At 34.7% G+C, this 24,278-nt stretch overlaps 1 protein-coding gene and 1 long non-coding RNA gene across 4 annotated transcripts in view; one reads left to right on the top strand and one right to left on the bottom strand.

Moving 5' to 3' along the window:
* The window catches only part of LOC145280030 (WD repeat-containing protein 13-like), a 443,316-nt gene that overhangs the window by 247,059 nt on the left and 171,979 nt on the right, over positions 1-24,278 (bottom strand). For all 3 annotated transcript variants that reach the window (XM_080131693.1, XM_080131690.1, XM_080131691.1), the window contains exon 4: positions 15,149-15,212. In XM_080131693.1, coding sequence (XP_079987819.1) covers positions 15,149-15,212 — 64 coding nt within the window. The remainder of the gene's footprint in view (positions 1-15,148; positions 15,213-24,278) is intronic.
* Positions 1-24,278, top strand: part of LOC145280032 (uncharacterized) — a 51,940-nt gene that overhangs the window by 12,681 nt on the left and 14,981 nt on the right. The gene's annotated exons all lie outside the window — the stretch shown is intronic.

The following is a 24,278-nucleotide window of genomic DNA, read 5'->3' on the forward strand; positions in this document are numbered from 1 at the left end:
GGGATGTCATATCTGCGTGTAATTGCAGAACAAAAACTAAATATATTGGCGAGATGTAGGCTTTTTTTTTCTTTTTTTTTTTTTTTTTAGAGCTCTTTAAATCATTCTAATTTAAGAGAGCTCTTTTTGCCTGCAGAGTGACGGTCTCCATATTATCACATAAAAGGCCTCTAGAATATTAAGTTGGTGCTAGGAGCGGGCCTTGTGTATGATATGGAAATGAATATCCGAATATACCCCCACCACAACATTTATTATCCAGCAATTCATGGAGAGGTGAGTGCCCGGATGTATCTTGTAAACACCCGGATGCGCTCATCAACATACTTGTTTTAAACTCCTGGGGCTTACAGAAACGTAAAAGGATATGTTGTGCCACTCTGACTCCTAAGCGCTCAAGAGTTCGACCCACACTGACACTTAAATTCATAAATTACTGAACTATTATCTAGTGTGGAAAGAACATCTTTCTGAAAGGCAGTCCTAGTAACAAAACCACACGGGGCTGTGCCGCATAAAAAGAAAAAAAAAAAAAAAAAAAAACATGATTATGTTCCACAGATAGCAAGTTCTTTAAAAATTCTGTTTCACATTATTATATCAAAGAATCATTAGTTCTTGAAATTAAAAAAATTAAAATTGTAAACTTCTCGTATTAAATATTTCATATTTTGTTTTCATTAGATTGCAGAATTTTTCAATGAATTTAAAAGAAAGCATTTTTAAAATTTAGTTTTAAAAATCACAAAGCGTAAAATAAATGTACCAACATTTTTTTATAGAAGATATTAATGGATTACTATATCATGATTTTATTTTTAAAACTGATCACAAAACACAAACTTTTTCTACATAGGAGCTGCTGTAATTTATAAAACATATTTTTATAAAGTTTTTACTTTTTGTTTGATGATGGAATTTGCGATGAAATTATTTTTCGATTTAAAAATTTACTTTTTCTACAAAAAAGAACTTTAGTTTCTTGAAGACTAGCCTGGGTGCCCAGTGTTGACCGGGTGTTTGGAGGTGTGTGTTGAGCAAAAAAAAAAAAAAAAGAAGAAGAAAAAGTTGTAGTAGACAGGTAAGCTCGAACCCGTGACACGAAGGCGGAAAAGAAAGTGGAGGTGTGTGTAAGGGTGTTGGTTGATCAAAGAAACAAGAAGGAAAATTGCGAGTGCCAAAAAAAACAAAAGGTGGTAGTAGACAGGCAGGCTCCAACCCGTAACGCGAAAGAGGAAAAGAAAGTGAAAAAAAAAAAAAAAAAAAGTGGCGCATTAGCTGTTGCGCTCATCGCCAAACTGGAAATGACATAGGTTTAAATTAAGGCTAGTCAATCAAAAAGAGGGGATGGCTTTTAAAAATATTGGCGAAAAAAGCGACCCCTCCCTGTAGAAAAGTGTCCAGTTCAGGGTGAAGGAATTAATTTTTTTGGTCAATTTTTCAATATTTGTCATTCAAAGGGTCAAGTTTCAAAATGATACTGATCTCGTGAAAATCCATAGTCTCAGTCGAAAGGTTTTGCGAGACATACAAACATACATATATACATTTAAACAGATAGGTAAGATTTATATTATAGATTATAAATTTTCAAACTTATTTTGTCTTGTATCACTTCAAAAAATCTTGAGAATTTGGTTTTGTTCAAATTTTGTGTAATTCTAATTATATTTTTAAAATACATTTAAAATGAACTTCTTTTTAGAAATAAAATGAAATAAATTTGTTCAATCTCGCATTTTAAATTTAATTAAAATGGAATTCACACTTATTTCTATACGCTAACCTAAAAAGTCTTCCTGTAAGAAAATAATCGGCTAAAACGTCAACCTACCATAACGATTGAGTGAAATGAATGTAAAAGTTTTTGAAAAGAAAATTATGAATGCCATTACAGAATTTATCAGAAATGATGAAAGATGCAGGTTTTGCAATAAGATTATTAATATTAACCAGTTCAATCTATGTATCTATAAAAGTGAAAGTGTCTGTCTGTGTGTCTGTGTACATTTTCCTACCAAATAACTGTCAATTTTCGGTCTACAGACTCGAAATTGGCATAAGGGGTATAGAGATTTGAGAAAATCTTTTTAATCAGTTTTCGGACAGAAATTTGGCTGTTAACGATTTGACTTTTGAGAACTCTAACAAACTCCTTCGCCAATTTTGGGTCTAAACACTTGAAATTTTAGATATGGATTACTTGAACAGGGATCTAACTTTATAATTCTATTGGAGCCCAAAACAATAAATGCTAAGGAGTCAAAATTGGGGTCAAAGTTAAAAAAAAATTGGCATCTGCGGTCTCTACCAACTTTTCTCTATGGTAGTTAAGGAAGATTATTATATAGAAAGGCATGACCATACATATTCACTTTTTAATATGTACATAGACACATGAAGATATGAACAGTACATAGGGCCCGAGCAAAGCCAAGTGGAACTGTTAGTAATAAATAATCTAAGATATTACAAATTGAAGGGTCATTGCACAACTGATAAAGAGAGAGACAAATAAACTTTACAAATCGTTTTGTTCCTAAAATTAGCTAATAAATAATTAATTGCAAATTCATCGACATCACGTGATTAACAACAGGGTGTGGTAATTTTGGTCTCATGCTAAGCCAACTGATTAATACTATTTGTAACTTTTTTTTTTTTCTTCTAAACTCTTTTTCATCCCAAACAAGGAATACTGCAACTTAGAATGCAAAACGTTTCTATTTAGGATCATGTCTAACAGAGAACTGTGGGGAGTTTAGCAGCAAGATATCTGCTCACATTACACTTAAACTTCTTCAGGTTAGTACAGTCAGGGAAGTAGGAAACTGGGTAGGAATTCCAAAGTTTAGCAGTTTGAAAGAAGAAACTATTAGAGTAAGAAGTTTTCCGGCATCTAGGGACCTCAACAGTGAAGGTGTGGGGTTTTGCTGCTTAGGTTTATCTACATTGAGTAGGCACATGTGCTACAAGTTCATCAGAGCACTTTCCATTAAAGTATTTGTAAAACAGACACAGGGATGCAACAGTGTGGTGATGGGACAGAGGTTGGAGCTTGGCCGATAGTGCAAGACCTGTTAGATTTGAGACTCGATTTTGAACCTTGTCTAAGAATTGGAGATCAGTGGTAGGTTTCATTCAATTGGTTGGTTGCTAGATTTTATGACATATCAACCTTCCTCATTTGATTAATTTTTGAATTAATTGGTTGTGTAGGCATATGTTTTTCGTAACTAAAATAATAACAAACAATGGACATTCCTCATCATACATCACCCTCACCCCATACCAATGCTTTAACATCTTTCCCAAAACACACAAACCGGACACACCCCTATGGTATCCAGCTCCTCTCACAATATCGCCGCCAAGGCCAAAGCAAAACTACTAACCTCCTTATCAGGTTTGATAAACATATCACAAAGAAATATTTTCTATTTAACTCATAAAATCCTGGCATGTACTACAACTAAAGGTCAGAGTGGACCTCTAAATAGCAGTAACTAAGGGTGATTTTATACTCCCCCTCAAAATGATTGGAGGGCATGAGTAATTTATACGGTTGCGGAATAGAGTAGACAAAAAACAAAAGGAGCTTTCGTGGAGTGAATTTGGCAATGATGGAGTGGGGTGAAAGTAAACACCTTGCCCAAGGGTGTCCAAGACGTTTATTGTTAAGCTTAGAATAAATTCTATTTAAAGATATGCAATAGTTAAAAAATTGTGGGGGGTTTTTTCTTAAAGATTATGACATGCTGAACATATTAGCATAAAAATTAATTTAGTTTTACATATGGAATAGGAAAGAGGGGACTTTAAAATCAGTTTACACACAATTCTTATTGGTAAAATGCTATTTAACACAGATGGGACTGACTGATACTACCACTGCAAGGTCAGAGTGCGCCGTGGAATATTGGTATCTGGGGAGGGGGGAGGGTGACTTTATACTCTCACATTATAGCCTTAGCAACGGATGTACTTTAAGGTCAGACTCAGCACCACTTATATTCATTCAGCTTTCATAGCAATGAAAGTAGTCTGAAGTAAGAGTTATTTGCAAACATTATCAAAACAGCATACCAAAGCAAATGGGACAAACAGCGGAAGGAAAAAAAGAAAAAAAAAAGAAAGATTAACAAAAAATGAACAGCTTTGTTGTTGTTGTTGTTGGTGGTGGTGGTGGTGGAGGCGTTGTTTGTTTCCTTCCTAAGGAAAGGCAAAAAAGATGATAAAAGTTATTGAACTATTTAGAAATAACTTATAGGTTGGGGTTTGTACAATTAAAATTTGCAGGGATACTCACTTTCTATGGAGTTCATGTCCATTTTGTACAGTGAGCACCACTTTCAAATGTTCAATATTAAAATATGTAAATTTTGTACAGTGAGCACCACTTTCAAATGTTCAATATTAAAATATGTAAAATTTTTTATAAAAATATGCTGGTTCCAAAAATGAATCCAAACATTTTTTGGTTGTGTAAAAATAAACCCTTTTTTCTGGAAATAAATGATTTATTTCCATTAAAAAAAATAAATGATTTATTTTTTTAATGAAAGTAAATCTTTTTTTTTTCTTTTTTTTTTTAGCTGAATCTACAAAGCATCGATCTGAAATAGTTTCTTCTTTCTGAGATTTTACAAGAAAAATAGAAAGTTGGTAAACACATTGTAAACTTTGAAAATAAGGTCGCACAAAATTCTTACCAATAAAATGGTAACGGAGATTAAGTAATTTAGTTGATATAAAAAGTTCAAATGGAGAAAGGTTAAGATGAGGAGGGGGGGGGGGGAAACAAAACAAAAAAAAAAAACCCTGACTTTAAATGGTACAAAACCAAAAGAATTGTGTTGTGAAACAAACATTTTTATATATTTTATCTTTAAAGACTTAAATATTTTAATTAGGTAAATTTTTATGACGTGCCCCAGTGTATTATAAACACCCCAACTTCCCCATGTTAAGAAAGGCTTTCGGAATACCCCCCCAACCCGTTCTTAACATGGGGAGGTTGGGGGGGTGTTTATTCCGAAACCAGTTTTTAACATGGGGTGGTTGGGGGTGTTTATACTATGCTGGGGCAGGTCGTAAAAAAAAATACCATTAATTATTTTAAATAAAATACTAACATTATTCACTAAAAACTTTTACTTTTTTTTTTTTTTTTTTTTTTTTTTATTCGCTGCGTCCAATTTTTCTTTTTAGATCATCTAACTTAGGGCTCCCCATTAGCATTTTGCCAGTAATACCTATGTGTAAACTTATTTTTAAAGTTTTTGTTTTTTCCTATTTCATGCGTAAAACTAAATTGATTTTAACACAAATACGTTCAACATGTCATAATCCCAGAAAAAAATAGATTAAATTTTAAAAACTATTGCTCTTGTTCACCCCAAACAAGACATACTGCCACTTAGATGTAAGGTGTTACTATTTGGAAGCATGTCTACTGGGACTATGTAAGAAGACGAGCGAGAGGTCTGTTCACATTGCATTTAGACTTCTGCATGTTAGTGCAGTCAGGGAAGCAGGAAACAGGTAGGGAATTCCAAAGTTAAGCAGTCCGAGGGAAGAAGCTAATATAGTAGAAAACTATCTGACATTAAGGAACCTCAGCAGTAAAGGGGTGAGATTTTGCTGTAAGACGGGTTTGTTGGGTGTACCTACGTTGAGAGGATACAAGAGTAACGAGTTCATCGAAACACCTTCCATCAAAGTAGTTGTAAAGTAGACACAAGAATGCAACAGTGCGGCAATCGGACAGGGCTGGAACTTGGTTGATAGTCAATATAGCCTATTAAAGTGGATATTCATTTTTAGACCCTATAAAAGAAGGAAAGACTAGTGAGCTCCAATCCCTCGTCCCCCCACCCTCGCCAATCTTTCACGAGAAACACCCGTCTGTCAATAATTTTCCCCACTCTTTATCTGTGCCTAAATCCAAACGTAGATTCCATGAACAAAGCTTCTTTCTTAGAACTGCACGCCAGTGGAACTCTCTGCCGCTTGCCTGTTTCCCACCTGACTACAACTTGGACGTCTTCAAGTCCAACATAAACAAACTCCTGACAAACCGCCCCCTTAAGTAAGACACTCTATCAAAACCCCTAATACTAATGATTACTACAATACTATCTCATTGATTACTGTACACGCAATAACCCTTATCCCTGAGTGGCCTTCGCACAGATATTTGTATGTTGCATGCGTGTTGTCTGTTATAGGAGGAAATACAGGGAGTTGATGGTCATTGTAGCATAGGGTAGAATTAGCTGCAAAGTTCTTGGCAAATAGTCTGGCCTTGTCTGATGCTGACGAGATGACCTCAGGTCCATTGATGATAGTTGGGATAGAACACACGCTTCTGTTCAAGATCCTGTTTGCTATTTGCCAGAACTGGTGGGAACCAAGCCACTGATCAGCTACTTTGGATTTAACAGACTGAGCATATAGCTCTCTTGCATTTTTTATTACTCTTTTATAGTGGTTGCTGGCAGTCCTGAAAGCAGCTTTAGTCTTGGTACATCTATTACGTTGGTAAATATGGAAAAAGTGATTTCTGTGCGCGATGGCAGCAGCACATTCAGGGGAGAACCATGGCTGGCTGTTAGGTTTTTGTTGGAATTTTTTGGATGTTATGAATTGGTCTATGCCTACAATTAAACATTCGGTCAGGTCTGATACTATAGAGGACACATCCTTTTTAAACATGGAATGCAGAGGTAGGTCAGATATGAATGTACGGAACCTATCCCAGTCAGCCATAGAGTATCGATATACAGTACGGTGGAGAGGTACGTCTGAAGACTAATTACATTTCATTTTTACTTTAACTGATACAACGGAGTGGTCAGAGGATCCCAGAGGAGATAGAATGGAACATGAACACAGCTCAGGGGAAGTTGTGAGGAAAAGGTCTAGAAGGCTTGCATATTGACCGGGTGTATCGGGCACACGGGTGGGTTCGTGAACAATCTGAGTAAGGTCATAAGCAATGGCAAAATCATGACAAAACCTCCCCTCGTCATCAGTTTTATTTGAGTGGGTCAGCCATTCCACATTATGGACATTGAAGTCACCACAGATGTGAATGTTAGCCGAAGGATGAGCAGACAGGATGTGGTCAATTTTCCAAGATATGCTCTTAAAGATAGTAACTCCACTGTTTTTTCTAATTAACCACAATCTGTAATTAACTCATCTATGACTAAGTTTTTGTCTACAATCTTTTTCCTCTTTTGCATGAACTCGCCTCCATCGCTCTTATTTTATACCATTTCTATTACTCTTGCTTCTCTGGCTCTCTCTCTGTTCATTAATAGCTGAATGCAATAAAGAAATGAAAGAATAGATTGGAATAGACCATTATAAACGAAAGGGAATAACACTAGAAGTAGTAAAAATATTTACCCTATAGCTAAGAGAGAAGGTAGATATAGTGAGCAGAAAGTGACTAATTTAGGATATTGTTTTTATTTTTATATTTAACTGGCTTTACAAACTCATTTTTTCCTGATTCAAACAATAGCTCGAGCTGAATGGATGACCCAGTAGGTTGCATTCTTTATAGTATCTCTTTATCTCTACTTATATATAAAAGGCATTTTGTGTGTATGTTTGTGTGAGTTTGTTCCCTATGGACTCTGAAATGGCTGGGTTGATTTTTTTTTTAAATTTCACAGAAATGTACTTTATATCTCTGGAAGTGTTCTTAGATATTTTTGTATCATAATGCCTCTGATAAGTATTGAAAATCGAAAAATCTGATTAAAGGGTTGGTCGTTGGTCGTTTTTGTTTTACAGCATATCAACCCTTTTCGGATTATTTAATGCCGAATCCAAAGATTTTGAAGAAAAATTTTTTTAATAGAATATATTTGTTGTTTTCACGTCGGTTTCTATTTAACCCATAGTTGGGACCCTAACAGGTACTACCACTCCGGGTCAGAGTGGACCTGGGAGCAATGGTAATTAAAGGGTGGCTCCACACTCCCCAAAGCCCGCAAGTTGGAGGCCTCACCACTGGATATAGTTTAAGGTCATATCCAGGACCCTGATTAAAGGGAGAACAGTCCAATTTTGACCAAAGTTAACACCCTTATACAGCCTAACATCACAAGTGTATTTGAGAAGTTTTATCATCGCACAAGCAGAAGGGCCTGGCATATAAAATCAAGACGGGCATGTTTGAAATGAATGTTTCTATTTAGAGCACAATTAAATTTTGATATTCAATTTTTGCATTTTTAACTTTGATTTAAGCCATTATTTTATAACATCAACAATAGATTCTCTACAGTGCAATGTAGACTACAATGTATTGTGGACTAAGTTACTGTGGGGAAGCATGTGAAGCTTCCTCTCAGTGCACCGCAGTGGGTCCCTAACTAGAGCAGGCAATCAATCGATTTGATTGAAAAATGGTTGACTTCACAGATTTCAATGGCAATAAAAGTATGTTAAGTGTGAAACATTTGTTGATCCTCATTCAATCCTGGGCAACGTCGGGTCACCCTGCTAGTATACCATATATGCATATTATATCCATATCAAACTGTACATTTTACCCTTGATAAATATATTTTATTTCATTCAAATCCCAACTTTCAACTATCTATTAGAATCTTAAATCTATTATTCTAATAGCCTATTTCTAAAATATCACTAGCATAAATCTTAATATTAGCAGAGAGTGGATATCTTAACACCTACCTTTCTTCTATCTCTGATGGCAAAAAAAAAAAAAAAAAAAAAAAAAAAGAACTTTGTTAGTTAATGATTGGATGTTTAAGCAACATCATGTCACCATGTTCAAAGAGAAGCAAAGGAAGAGAATAGCAGAGGTCAAGGTAGACACCCATGTCTCCTGACTGGGTCAATACGACCCACATACTTCCGATCAACCATTTGCAATAAAGTCATCTTACTTTCTGCATGCACGGAAAGGAACCCAATTTCCGTTACTGGAAGAAGACAGTTTTCAGTCTCACCTGAAGGATTTAACACTGCAGAGAATTAACACTTTCCAAAGAAATATCTTTGAAGTTATCTAACGAAAATCAACAAGCTTATTACAGGATATTTCCTATTGGAAACAACGTCATTTTGAAGAGACCGAGCTAGATACAATTTTAAACTTTGCCTTTTTTTTTTCTTTTTTTTTACAGCAGAAAGAATTTTTTTTTTTTTTTTTTGTGATTTCTTTCCATCTGCATGCCAAAACCTGGCTAGAAGGCAGCCATCTTAAATTCAATGCAAAAAACATTTTTTTTTTTTTTTTTTTTTTTTATATTAGGAGTTCATTTTTCTGGATTATAATATTCACGGCAATTGCACCAAATTACACTTGGACAGCAGTCATTTTGATTCCAGATTGAATGAACATTCTTTTTCACCTTCATGGATACACTATAAAAATAAATACACTATAAAAATAAAGCCTACATCAATAAAAGATACACAATAATTCCACCTTTGTAATTCCCTGTTCTGGTATTGCTTCTCACTTGCATCCCTCAAATCAATTGAAATATGCAGCTAATCTAGAAGTTGATTCTGATTCAGTTGTGGATTGGGGTACAAAATGGCTTCTTTAGTTTAATCCTGTTAAGACTCAGCTGATTTCTTTCAATTGTCCCTTTTCTTCCTGAGATTCTCATGGGTGGCTCTACTCTTGAGGAAAAATCAATTCTAAAACGTCTTGGTCTTTCTTCCTCATCAAGTCTTTCCTAGAGTTCAAATATTAAATCCATTGCTCCTTCTGCTTCTTGTAAAGTCGGTTCTCTCTATCGCTCTAAACACTTTCTCTACAAATCTACTATCAAACCATGTATGGAGTACTGTTGTCATACTTGGGCTGGTGAATTTTTGTCCCATTTGAAGGTTATTTATAGAGTGCAGAAACGTATCTGTAATTTAATTGGCCCCAACTTTTCTTAATTATTATGTCATGCATTCTTCAGAATTGTTTGATCGATTCCCTGCTTCTTTTGTTTCAGCTCGTTTGATTATTTGGTCTAGTAGTTTTCATCAATTTGTTATTTTTGTACCTCATTGCAATACAGTTTCCTATTCTAATAGTTTCTTTCCAAGAACTGTAAGCTTACGGGATTCTGTTCTTGCTGACTGTTTTCCTCCTACCTATAACTTTAGTCTTTTCAAGACTAAGGTCAATAGGCATCTTCTGTTTTTGTGATAATCATCTTTCATTCTTGTTAGCTCCTTACATCAAGTGGCGTCACGCCTTGTTGACCACTTTCTGCTAGATATTGTTAAATAATCTGATACCAATCTGCTGCAAATTAGTATTTTATCATATTTGTTTTTTTTTTAGTTATTTTTGTATGTTTACCATTCCTATAGATATTAGATGTCTATATAACTTTGCATAAGTGTTTTTAATAGGCTTGGTTATAGTATGTCTTTAGTATCCAAACAAACCTTGGAACCATTAAAAAAAAAAAAAATTTATATTTTCATAGAATCTAGTCATTCATGCCTCATACATTACAGAGATATGTCATTTTAAGCATCTCAAACTCGTGGTATATAAAATTCAGAATCTCATTTTCATAGCTGTAAAACGCAAAATGTTCATCGTAAACACTTTCCTTAGTTTTCCCACATTCGGAGTTTCATTAAATTAAGGAATATTCATTTTTAGACTCTGTATGAGAAAGAAAGACTACTCAAAATAGCACAGAAGTTAGAATTAAATATGAGAGTAGACAAGCCATGAAGAAAATACAATTAATCAGAATTGTATCCAAACACATTGTGGATAATAACAATTTTGGATGGTTTTACAATTTCACCTGATGTAATTTACTCTCTAAAAAATTCAAGTTTTTTTTTTTTTTTTTTTTGGATGATTACATTTAAACTGCCAGAAAAAATATTTGCAATGAAGGAATTCAAAGAAAAAGAAAAAAAAAAAAAAAATGATTAAAGATTGAAGATTAAATGGGGGATCATTTTCCTATATAAATTTAATGTAAAATGAGCACCCATTTCTTGGAAGGAAGGATGCTGTACTCAAAATAGGGCAGAGGTTAAAACTAAATATCAGAGATTATAACAGAAAACATCATTATTCAAAATTGTAGCTGAGCATATTGAAAATAATGACAATTTTCAATAAAGCTATATTACATGACCCAGTAGAAATTTCTTCTGGACTTTTTTTTTAAGGTTCAGATTGAACTTGAGAAAGCCAAAATAAAGGTAGACATAGAAAAAGCTAACATATCATTATGAAGAAGGCTTAAATTAAACAGAAAAGCGAATTAGGGCTGGGGAAAAAATGGAAGCATAAAAAAAAGAAACAACTCTAGAAGACGTTTAAAGTGAACAGGTTAAGCAAATAGAACTGGAAAAAAAAATAGAACAAAAAAAAAAGTGGGAATTGTACAAAAAGAAAAAAAAAAAATTATTCCACAAGTCAGATAATAAGTGAATATGCTAGGATGAGTGAATACGACTAAGGTAGGTTTACTCTTTATCCCTTTATGAGATGTGGAAAAATATTTTCATAATTTTGAAAAATTTCCATCAAGCCTGAAGTGGCTTAAAAAATTCTGGCCCATGCTGTTTCGGATAGTGTGAAAAGGGAAAGCCCAGAAATCATACGTAGTCCTCTTGCTATTTGATTGCATTGAATATAATATTGTAAAAGCAACCAGCTATGCATTAGTTACTGAAACATACAGAAAAAAATTGAGGAGAAAGAGGAAAAGCAAAGACACAAGATTAACTTTTTTCTGACAAAAGAAAGCATACATTGAAAGATGGAGTTCAGCTAGAGCTGCCAATCTCAACCTTTTCTCCATCATTGACCCCTTGGCTTTATGCATTTCTCCATTTGCTACTTCTACTTCCATACAAAATATTTGCTACTTCTACTTCCATATAAAAAATTCATAGCCATCATAAAGTGACAAAAAACAAGGAGGTATAAAAAAAAAAAAAAAACACTAAACTTTTTATTGTTTCGGACTTTTAGGTTTTGTATAAAACTAGCATTATGCATTCATATGACGAAAATAAAGAAAATCATATCTTTTCCAAAATAAAAAGTTATGAATTCAATTTGTATTACATTTCTTAGATATGACAAAATCTTGAAAGAAATAATTAGTTTTAAATTATCAGGTACTTCAATTATTTGCCCCTCGACTATATAATTTTTTTACTCCCTCAGGGTAAATTTACTCCTGGTTGAGAACCTTTGAGCTAGAGGTTTAAAGTGTTAATTATGATGGACTAAGACATGATTCTAATGAAGAACTTTGAAAGATGCGTCCAGATTTAAAAATATTTCTGGATAAAAAAAAAACAAAAAAAAACAATCTCCAGTGGATACAACATGGCCACTTTCACAAATCAATACATACTAATCCATCCCCATGAGGCAAAGCTGGGTTAAATAATCACTTTGAAAGTGGAATCTGTACAGTGCTTAAAATGTTGCCAAGCATTGGTCCAAACTAGTTTAGGTCACACAACCAACTCAACCCAATTCTCCATTATGGAAAAGTAAATCTCCATAATAATCTTCTACCCCACTGCATTAGCAGGCAGACAGATGAAATTAAATTCTAAACTTTCTAAATAGTCTTTCATAAACTGATACTACTTCAGTAAAAGCAAGAGTTCATTATTTAATATCAATATATATTAAAGTGAAACAGACAGTAATTAAAGAATCTACCTGGTTAACCCAGACTTGATTAAATAAATATAAAATAGAAATTAAATATTAACCTTGTGAAAATAAATAAATAAAAGCACATGCAATCACGTTTTGTTCAAGTATAAATAAATCAAAAAGGGCCATAACTCCATGTTTTAGCATTTTCTTTTGAAATAATTGATACATATTTTTTGTCATTTTTTTTAAATTTTTTATTTCAAACTAAGCAATTAAAAGTCAATTTCATCATCATTAAATTCATGAAGCTATTATTATTGATCTTATAATTATTTGCAAAAAGCTGAATATATAGCCAGGTGTAATGGAAGCAAGACCAAAATGCACTTAACATAGACATGCACCTGGCTGGAAAAAAAACAAAAGAAAAAAACAAAAAAAAAAAAAAACATGATCAATTGTTGGAAATAGAATAATTGTTGATTTAAAACCACCAGCAAAAATTGTGCTATCCAAAAATGTTGACTGTAAACAAAAATATATCACTAAGGGCATGGCAACAGTGAATGTGAAATCTGAGAATAGGCATTTACAGGAGGATGTATGGGTGTTATAGATTATTATATAAACAAAATTGAGATTGATAGTCAACTGACAGTCTGGGCCTAGAAAACCATCCCCGTTAATTCATGTACGTACATCCTCCAGTCTCACTAACCCTCATTTGTTCACCACCAATAAAAATATATCATTAGATTTTTATACAGCAATGGTTATTGTCATTCTTTTAGGCATGGCAGAAATACAACACAAAAGTCCAAGAAAATTGGTCTTGAGATTTTAGAGAGAGGAGTGAAGATCAGAACAGGATCAAAAAAGATAAACAAGCCAAGAAGAAGTACAGAGAGTAAAGAGAGACAGATTAAACTTGCAGGTGAGACACATGGAGGAGAAGAGAAACAGTGAGGGCGAGTATGTTCTTATTCGAATGCACACAAATTCTTGATTTGTAAATTTTTAATTTATTTTATGGCATATTGATTCATTCATACTCAAATCACATATGAAAATATTTTTTGCGTCTTTTTTTATTTAAAGTTCACCACCTCTAAAAAAACAAAAAAAAACACCCTTCACACACGCACACACACACACACACAAACCTTGGAACCATTAAAAAAAAAAATTATATTTTCATAGAATCTAGTCATTCATGCCTCATACATTACAGAGATATGTCATTTTAAGCATCTCAAACTCCAAAAAGGTTTTAGGCGTATCAGAATCGGTATCAGAAAAATTCATGCCTATTTTCCGATGCCAAAAACGATTCTTTCTATTGTTTTTATTTATTTGTTTTCGTTTAAAAGTTAATTTTACATGACTCATATAAATGATAAAATGATAAATATTTATTGACTTTAAACTATCAGTAAAACTAAAATCTATAATGCATTTCTACATTTAAGAAAATATATGCTCACATTTCATGGGTTTTGTAGAAATTCGAGCCCCCCCCCCCCCCATCCCTAAAAAAAAAAAAAAAAAAAAAAAAAACTCCAGATTTAGAAAATTAAAAGAATCAGAATCAGTAATTGTATCAGAATCAGGGGGAAAAATATTGGAATAACCCCATATATATTTGTGGTGTATATGAACATACCATGTAAATAAGCTCCTTGTGGCTCGGAGAGATATTAAGAAATATTAGAGAATAATAGAATCAACATTGGAAGTTGAGCGAAATCCATAAAGAGCTAAGAAAGAAATAGTGGAATTAATTATAAATTACGGTTAATTCAAACAATTTAAATAAAGTTATAAAAGGATAAATCAATGCCAGAACTAATGTGTAATTCATTATGTATTACTTAGAGAAACATAATTTAAATAAGGCATACAGATTTGTTTTTGCACTATAAAAGGTGTAGTGTAAAAAGATAATTTATGATTGATATTCTTTCGGTGATGAGACTTTACTCTTTGTGGCATATCTAGTTGTTAACTGCTATTTTTGCCTTTTCTTTTGATTTAAATATTGTTCTTTTGTAAATTAGTGAAATGTTTAATTTTTGTGCTTTTTCGTTTCATTTTTCCATAATTTTCATCCATGATGTTACTTTTCATGCACTTTAGAATTCTTTTTCTGTAAGCTCTCTACTCAGCACTATTTTCCCACCCAGGTAGCATCAGGTAGGGACAGCTAGTATAAAATAGTCATCCACAGACAGCTATTTCATTGTCTTAGAACTCATTAGTGTGAATAGACGTAGCAAACTTTATCAGCCCCGAGATTTGAAACTCGGATTCCAGATCACTTCCAACCGTGATCAGTAATGTCTGATGTTTAACTATTGCTCTTGTTTACAAATTTACAGTAGATCCAAGAATTAAATTAGGATTTGGATGGATAAAGAATAAAAAAAAAAGGTGCAAACGAAAATGTCAGTGAGAATCCAGCTGATAAGCAGTTGAAAATCTAGTTATACTTACTGAACTAACTTCAGCTGTGTTTCTACTTAAACTTCTTAAGCTCAGAGCTCGACTCCGTAGACTACTGGAAAAGAAAAAGAAAAGCAAAACTTAAAATTAATAATTTTCAACTAAATTCATCTCCCTTTTCCAGTTTTGAACTGAATTTAAAGTCACTAAAGTGTGAGATTCAAGTATTGTCTTTTTATTGTAGATACAAACAGATTTTAATGTCAATATTTGGGACAATTAAAGAATCAAGATTAAACACATTTCTTCATTTTTTGCTATATGAAATCAAATCATCTTGATTTTTAATCTGATCTTACTCAGGTAAAAGTATTGCAAAAATACAAATATTCAAGAGAAATGAAATCTCACTTTTAATTATATCAAAATTAATAAACAAATCAAAAATATTTACAATTGTCCAAGGATAATTTACAAAAGATCTTATTAAAAAAAAAGAAAGAAAAAAAGATTTTGTTTTCTCGTGTGTAGATGATTTGCATAATTTAGTTTGAAGAAATGTTGTTTTGCTATCATTTTTATAGATAGCATTAATAAAGTATACACACCCGGGATTCATTAATTCATTACTCTTCTTCTTCCTTTCCTGCCTAATCGTTGGACTCAATTTGAATAAATTTACTTTGACTCAAAATCAATCCTGTTCATTAGTTGTCAAATAATGATTTCTCTAATATTGTTTCTCTAAATAATGATTTCTCACAATATTAGAATGACTTATTAAAATAATGCCCTGAACAAAATCTTTCAGTAATACATATTAAGCAGCTATTTATTTATTTTTGTTTTTTTGACAAAGAAACAAAAACTCAGAAAATTAAATGATACGCATGACAATTGCTTTTACATTTTACATACTTTTGGAACACTTTAGATAGAATCATTATTTAATAAGAGAATATGTAATACTTGTAGTCTGTTGTACAAAAGATCTAAAGAAAAAAAAAATCCACCCTCAAATCTAAATTAAGAATTTGTCTTCTGCATACTGCTATATGAAAGTGAAATTTGGCATCTCAAAATCTGATTGCAAGTATCTTAGAATTTTAAGATCAAATGGAGTGACTGAACCATCAACCAAGAAGTCAACAGGTTATTGATGATGCTAACCCGTTGGTTAGCATCATCAATAATCTGAAAACAATGTCTAAGCTGGCTCGGACATACCCTAAGATTGACCCACGAGAGAATTGCCAACCAAGTGTTTCTATGGACTCCTGGTGGAAAAAGAACAGGAAACCCATAAATGAACTGGAAAAGGACAATTGAGAGAGATTTTATTGCAATGGAAAGAAACTAGAAAGACACTGTGAATCAAGCTTCAAATCGAAAACGATGGTATACTTTGATTGCCTCATACACTACTGTAGAATTTCCTGAGTAAATAAGTTGTTCAATTAAAATATGCAAAATCTTCATCAGAAGAAAGACTTTTTTTTTTTTTAAAATTACATTTTCACCCCAAACAAGGCACATTGCCACTTTGATGTAGGGGGCTACTATCAGGGACATAATCTACAGAGGTACTATGTGGGGAGTTAGGCAGCAAGATGTCTGTTCACGTTACACTTGAACTTCTGCATGTCAGTACAGTTGGGGAAGCAGGAACCTGGAAGGGAACTCCAAAGTCTAGCAGTTCTGGGGAAGAAACTACTGGAGTAGAAGGCTCTCTTACATCTAGGGATCTCTACTGTGAAGGGGTGGGATTTTGCTGCTTATCGGGTTTGTCGGGTGTATTTAGGTCGAGGGGGTACGAGTGCTTGCAGTTCATCGAAGCATTCAACATTAAAGTATTTGTAGAACAGGCAGAGGGATGCAACATCTCGTCGATGGGACAGAGGTTGAAGCCTAGATGACAGTTCAGGACCTATCAGGTTGGCGACTCTTTTTTGAACCCTGTCCAGGAGCGAGAGACAAGAAGCAGATGCACCAGCCCAGATGTGACAACAGTACTCCATACACGGGCGAATGGTTGCCTTATAGAGGTATAGGATACTGGCAGGCGTAAGTAGTTTTCTAGCACGGTAGAGGGAGCCAACCTTCCTTGCAGCAGCCTTGGCAATGCTCTCAATGTATCTATTCCAGTTCATATTCCCTGTAAACGTTAGGCCGAGGAGTTTAAAAGAAGTACTTTCAGGCAATGTGTTCTTGGCCATTGCTATTGGTGGTAGAGACGGTTTCTTGTAGTTATTGAAGGAAACAAGCTTAGTCTTAGCAGCATTGAATGAGACCAACCATTTTTGTCCCCATTGCACTACGGATTGGAGGTCATCCTCTAGTGTTTCTGCCATTTTCTTGGATATGTGTTCATTTGTTTTCCCCTCATATCTGTTATAGAGAGTGGTGTCATCGGCAAATATACCCATCTCCGAAACAATATTATCAGGGAGGTCGTTTATGAATATCAGGAACAATAGAGGTCCAAGGATAGACCCCTGAGGCACTCCCGCATTTATGTCATATTGTTTGGATGTACGTCCGTTGAGGACAACTTTGATTTTTCTATTACTTTAGAAGGATTTAATTACGTTATGAATTCTTCCAGAGATTCCATATGATCTAATTTTCCTTAGAAGACCATCGTGCCATACCCTGTCAAAAGCCTTAGATATATCAAGGGCCACCGCTCTACCCTCCCCTGTTTTATCCAATGAACGGTATATACGTTCAGAAACTACAGTTAAGATATCTGCTGTTGAACGGGCTTGCCTGAATCCATATTGTTTGTCAGTCAGGAGTTTAGCAGCTGTTAGGTGCTGGACTAGGACTTGATTAACTAAGGACTCAAATATTTTGGCGAAAAGCGGGAGGAGGCTAATGGGGCGATAATTTAGTGGGTCAGTTCTTTCACCAGAATTCTTGAAGACTGGTACCACAGAGGCGGTTTTCCAGCAGTCGGGAAAACAAGATTCGTTAAGGCATTTATTGTAAAGTTTGGACAGAACTGGAGCAACCTCGGCAGAGTATTTTTTTAATAGCACAGCTGGGATGAGATCTGGTCCACATGCTTTAGAGGTGTCTAGGTTTTTTATAATAGCATGTACCTGAGAAGGGGTGATTTTCAAATCGTCAAGTGTGGCGTCTGTTCGCAGAGGAAAATCAGGGAGTGAGTGGTGTACCGAGTTCAGTGTGGAGTTTGAGGCAAACCGACTGGCAAGCAGATTAGCCTTGTCAGTTGCCGTGCAAGCAACCTCATGATTGTTTGTTAGTGGGGGAATAATTGACTGTCCATTATTAACTACGCTGTTGTAGATTTTCCAAAAATCCGGGTTCCTAATTTTTGTGCTTCGATGCGCTTTCTGGTGGTTTCAGAGTAATCTGACTTAGCTGTGTCTATCACTCTCTTACAATTATTTCTAGCTTCTATAAACTTCTGTTTATTTGAGCTGGACTTATGTCGGTTGAATCTGCGGAACGCATGCTGCCTTTGACAAATGGCAGCTGCACAAGCAGAAGTAAACCATTGGGGGGAGTGGGGCTTGCTATAGTATTTCCGTGCGGGAACATGTGCTTCAATAGCAGTTTTGAACCATTCAGTTGTCTCATTTGCACACTGTTCCGCTGGAAGAGTAAAGATATTTTGCCATGGGGCATCTCTGATGAGCTCCCTGATGGCTTCCCAATCAGCCTTTTTGTAATACCTCGTTGTTTTGAGTAGTGGGTCTTCAGTTTTAGGGCGAGAATTTAGGCTGATTTCTACCATTATCACAGCGTGATCAGCATTCCCGAGTGGGCTGTGGGCATTTGTTGTACAGTCATTGGGAACCGTTGTCAGAAAGAGACTAGAAGTGAGGCATGTTGATCGTGCTGGTCTGGGAAACGTGTCGGAAATGTAACCAACTGAGATAGGGAATGAGATATAGAGAAGCTATGTGTTGCGCTACCAGCTACGTCTGTGTGATTTGAGAATCCTAGCCAGTTACTGTGGTGGACATTGAAGTCACCAAATACATGTATTTGTGCGCTAGTATCGAGGGAGAGTGCTATATCTATGCTGTCTGAGACTTTGTTTATTAGGGTACAGTCTTGGTTTGAGGGAGAGCGGTAGAGAAAATACAAGTAGCTAATATTGTGTTGCATATTTAGTCTGAAGCACATAAAGGCCTGGCCCTCTGATTCTAGTTTTATTTCTCTAGTTAGGGGGAGGGTGTTTCGAATATAGACTCCAAGTCCATGCATATGTCTGTCCGAGTCCTTACAGTAGAGTGGGAGATAACCAGGCATGTTAAAGTGGTTAGAGGGAATGGAGGAGTGAAGGTTAGTTTCACTTAATGCTAAGATATCCGGGGTGTTTACAAGGAGAAATGACTCAACATCATCTAAGTTAGTTCTAAGCCCGCGGATATTAGTAAATGCAAGCCTCAAAGGAGGAGGCAGGTTGGTTTTCTTTGAGTTTGGTCCTGGTTTAAACGTAACTTTTGCTTGAGCTGTTATTTCATTTTATTTTATTTAAAAGTTTCAGTTAGGGTGGATGAGTGAGGGGGTGCTGGACAAGTAGTTGTGCAGAATACCAGACATGCAATACAAGTAGACCATCAGCTGTCCTCACCCACAGGATTGTGGCCTCAGGAAAGCCCACCGGGGATGAGTGCAAGGTCCCTTTCCATGCACGACATGGCACTACAAACATCCCGATATTTTACAACTGTTGATGGAGCAGCCGCTCTAAGCGCTACCAAAGAGTTAGGGCTCCTGTACTATCAGTCGGAAACAGCAGCCAGGAACTGTCAATCCGGTACCCTCAATCCATTAGGCAAAGCCAGCCCAGTCCAACTGCACCGACATATATGGCACTGAAGCACCCCACTGTGTCCAGTTTAGGGGGATGGGATGTGGCGGGAGTGGGGAAAAGCGGCGTTCATTGCCCTAGTCAGGAAACAAGGTCAACCACTGGGTGATTCAGACGAGTCCCTGTGATAGTACCTCTACGCCTGGCCAATAGGCAAAGAAGGAGTATGAAAGCCGGGCGATAGACAGAGTCTATCTCCTCCTTAAGCAGTTTAGGTTTGCCAACCGGTGATTTGTTTGAGTCACCAGCTCTAGGAAGGTTGTCGTCCAGGACTGAAGAGACCTCCCTCCCCTAGGTTTAGTTTCAGAGTTTTCCTTCTCCTAGACGGATGGCCTGGGAAGACCTACGGGTCCATCAGCTCCGAGGGGGTTCGCCCCGCGCCTGGGTCCTAATCCAGGTATTTCTGCGACTCCGCATGGGTAGTTAATATTTATTGGTTATTTAGGTTAATATCTCCTGGAAAAATCGGGCATTTAGGTTAGCTTCTACAGAAGATTTTCACTCCTCAAGTGTGGTTTAAAAAGGGCATTATTATGCTGTCCATTTTAATTTTTACTGAGAGAGGGTATAGGTAAAAATTCATGCAGTGGAAGCAGCTAAATTTGCTACAGTATTGGATCGAGAGAGACGAGTTAATGTATGGTTAGATATAGTTTTGTAAGTTTAGCAATGTATGGTTAGATATGGTTAATAGGTTTAGGAATGTATGGTTAGATATGGTTTAGTAGGTTTAGGATTAGGATAAAGTGTTAGAGTATGATCTACTTTCTATTAGAAATTCTGATTTGGTGCCCAAACCGGACATTTAGTAAGACTGAAAGATAAGATATGCTCAGTATAGATACAAGAGAACATTTGATATGGAGTACAGTTATACCTGATAGATATAGGTTATTGCATATTCTGTAAGTATAGTTAAAGTATAGATGGATGGATAAGTAGTATTGTATACGAATGCATGGAATTTTAGACAATTTGAGTAAGTTGCCTTTAGACTACAACGAAGGAGAATGACTTTGCCTTTCTCTTAATATCCGGAAGTTTTTAATTCAATGAGTACCGGTTTAGTTTGTGTAATAATTATTGCAATACTATCTCTTAATAAAGAGATATTAATGGTTACTGTTCATTATAGATTACTTTAAGTCAATGTATTGGACTATGGCTAGTAAGTATTTACTTAGAAGCTTGGTTATGGGTTGGGAGTTATAATCAGGAGCATGCCTAGGAAATTTTAGGTGTTAATGGGTATCGATTTACGAGTTTGTTAGGGTCAAGGGCGGAGAGCAAGGACCCCTCTAAGTTACGTGAGACGGATTAGGTTTAGTGTCAACTTAGGAAATAGAGCAGTTTTGTTTTGTTAGTGATCAGGAGAAAGAGAATTTAAGTAAAAAATAATAAGGTTTGTCATGCAAAACAGACAAGGCAGTCATCTTGAAGGTAAAGTATCTATAGGAGGTACTTACTTAGTATACAAGCAGCAGTATTTTGTATAATCTAAAGGGTGCCCACAAAATCTGGCTACATAATCTAAAGGGTGCCCACAAAATCTGGCTACATAATCTAAAGGGTGCCCACAAAATCTGGCTACATAATCTAAAGGGTGCCCACAAAATCTGGCTACATAATCTAAAGGGTGCCCACAAAATCTGGCTACATAATCTAAAGGGTGCCCATAAAGTCTAATCTAAATTTGTATTTATGATTCGTCCAGTATTAGTATTATTAGTATTCAAGAAGGAAATTGTTGTTGGTTATGAGGAAATGTCTACTCTTTTACAACAGGCATATTAGAACATTTCATTCTACATTTAACCTAGACATTCGAAGTGATATTTGAAATTAAATAGAAACGTGTGCGACAAAGATGAGAAAATATTAATGGAAATAAAAGTTTCATAATGATGGAAACCATTTGGATATACTTTAGACAAAAAAAAAAAAAAAAAAAAAAAAAAAACATGTTGGCAAATTGAAATTACTAACTTTTAAATCACATTTATTTTCTTTAACTACATGTTTTAATTTTATAAAAGTAAAAAAAAAGAGTGGTCAACTGCAATGGGGAGTGGGGATGACCTGGAGGCGTTCTTTTCATTGTCTACTACACTGAAATGTTGGGGACGTTGCCTCTTCTTTCGCAGAATTACTCCACCTACCCTTAATCCTTATCTTATAATGCTGAGTGTTTAGCCAGTCACATCAAGTAACATTTTTTTTAGTCTTTGGAATAATTCAACATAGGATTAAATCCAAGTTGCCTAGCCATGAGGGAATACCTTAACTATTATGCAAATTTACGCAAATAGTCTGGTTCAATAAAATTATTTTAAAATGAATTATTCCTATGGTAAATTTATTTATTCCATATAATTTGGATTATTCGGTTTACTGTTCTCATCTTGAATGGTATTGTAACAATGTTTTGGTCAATGTAACCTCCGACCTTCTTTCTGTTGACCTCAAGAAGCTGCACAGAATTTCAAATCGAGACCTTTATTCCATTCACAGGGTGGGGGTGAGGGTAGCATGCACTTGTTTTGTCAGTCATGACCGGGTAGAAGTCTTAAGTTTTCTTTTATAAAATATTTGCACATTTATGTGGTTTCAAAACTGTTTGTCCGTTTATTTTTTTTAAGTTTTTAATTTTATTACTTCGTGTTTGTAAGAGCTTTTGCCGCCAATTTCTTAACATTCAAACAACTATGCACCCCAAAAAGCTCTTTTCAACACTCCCACATACAAACAACAGAAGCAGATATTCTTGATACGATAACACGACATAGATATTTTATTTATGGTAAAAAAAAAAGAAAAAAAAAAAAAGAAAAAAAAAAGAAAAAAAAAAAAGAAAAAAAAAGAAGAAAAAAAAGAAAAGAAAAAAAAAGAAAAGAAAAAAAAGAAAAGAAGAAAAAAGAAAAGAAGAAAAAAGAAAAGAAGAAAAAAAGCACAACAAAAACTATTTTCGTCTCTGATGATAGATATTTTACTATCCTACATTAATAAGATACATTTCAATTATAGAAATAAAAAAAATATTTTTTTAAAAAATTTGAATGATTTTTTTTTTTTTTATAAAATATCTGCACTATTAGGTGTTTTCAAAACAGTTTGCCTGGTTTTTTTTTTAAGTCTTAATTTGCAAATGTATTCTTAGTATCACCTGCATTGAGGCTTAAAACTTCAACCTTCAGAATAATGTCACTTACAACTGAATTTTACCTAGTACTTCATCCATTATACCATGGGTCCTTGTGAAAAATTTCTGTATGAATTTTAGGAGCCTTAAACCAATTCTTGTTTTTAGATGCAAAACCTACTTATTGCTGTATATCACTACATATTACTATATATATGTTTGGCTGATAGAACGAGAACATGCTACCTAAACTAATTCAAATACAAACTTATTCCTTTTTTTTTTTATTTTAAATTGAAATATGTGTGAAATACGTATAAAAGTCGAATTACAATGAAATATTATGAAAATAAACAAGTATTTTACCTTTTTTTACTCGCCTTAACATCATGGCAAGGAAAAAAAAAATATATAAAATTCTGACGAAGGAATATAACTCTGAAATATATTAATTTTAAACAAGTAAATACTTGTTTATTTTCATAATATTGCGTTGTAATTCGGCTTTCAAACATATTTCATCTGTACTTCAATTTAAAATTCAAACTTAATCAACGCTTCTAGCACAAAAAAAAACACACCCTGACTCATTCATTTTTTTTATTCAGTTCTTAGAGGTCAGAAGGACATCTTGAGGCTAAAACTTTATTTCTGTACTAGCAAAATCTCAACCTTAACATTTGACCTTGACCTCGAAAAATAATGTGCACCATCCCTAGGTCGGAGACCATCATCATGACAGGTTTGGTCATGATTGGTCCAGTGGTGTGAGCTGTAGGAGAGTATATATACATATGCTATGACCTTGACCTTTCACCATAATCTTGAAAAATGGTGTGCACCATCCTTAGGTGGGGGACCATTACCATGCTAGGTTTGGCCATGATCGGTCCAGTAGTGTAGGCTGTAGAAGGGTATATATACATAGGCTATGACCTTAACCTTGAAAAATAACATCATCCCTAGGTGGGCGACCATCATCATGCCAAGCTTGATCATGATCGGTCTAGTGATATAGACTATAGGAGATTTGTACACACAGACACACACACAAACACTACTACTTTATATATGAATCACTTATATATTTGAATGTTCTTTAAGGATCTTCCCTATTTCACAAACTTTGAATAAGTAAAACAGTAAAGAACAATGGGCTACTTATGGCTTCTTTTTCTTTTGATTTTTGCTTA

This window comes from Euprymna scolopes, chromosome 7, assembly GCF_053919585.1.
Source record: "Euprymna scolopes isolate OS-2025 chromosome 7, ASM5391958v1, whole genome shotgun sequence".
In the NCBI taxonomy this organism is placed as follows: Eukaryota; Metazoa; Mollusca; class Cephalopoda; order Sepiida; family Sepiolidae; genus Euprymna; species Euprymna scolopes.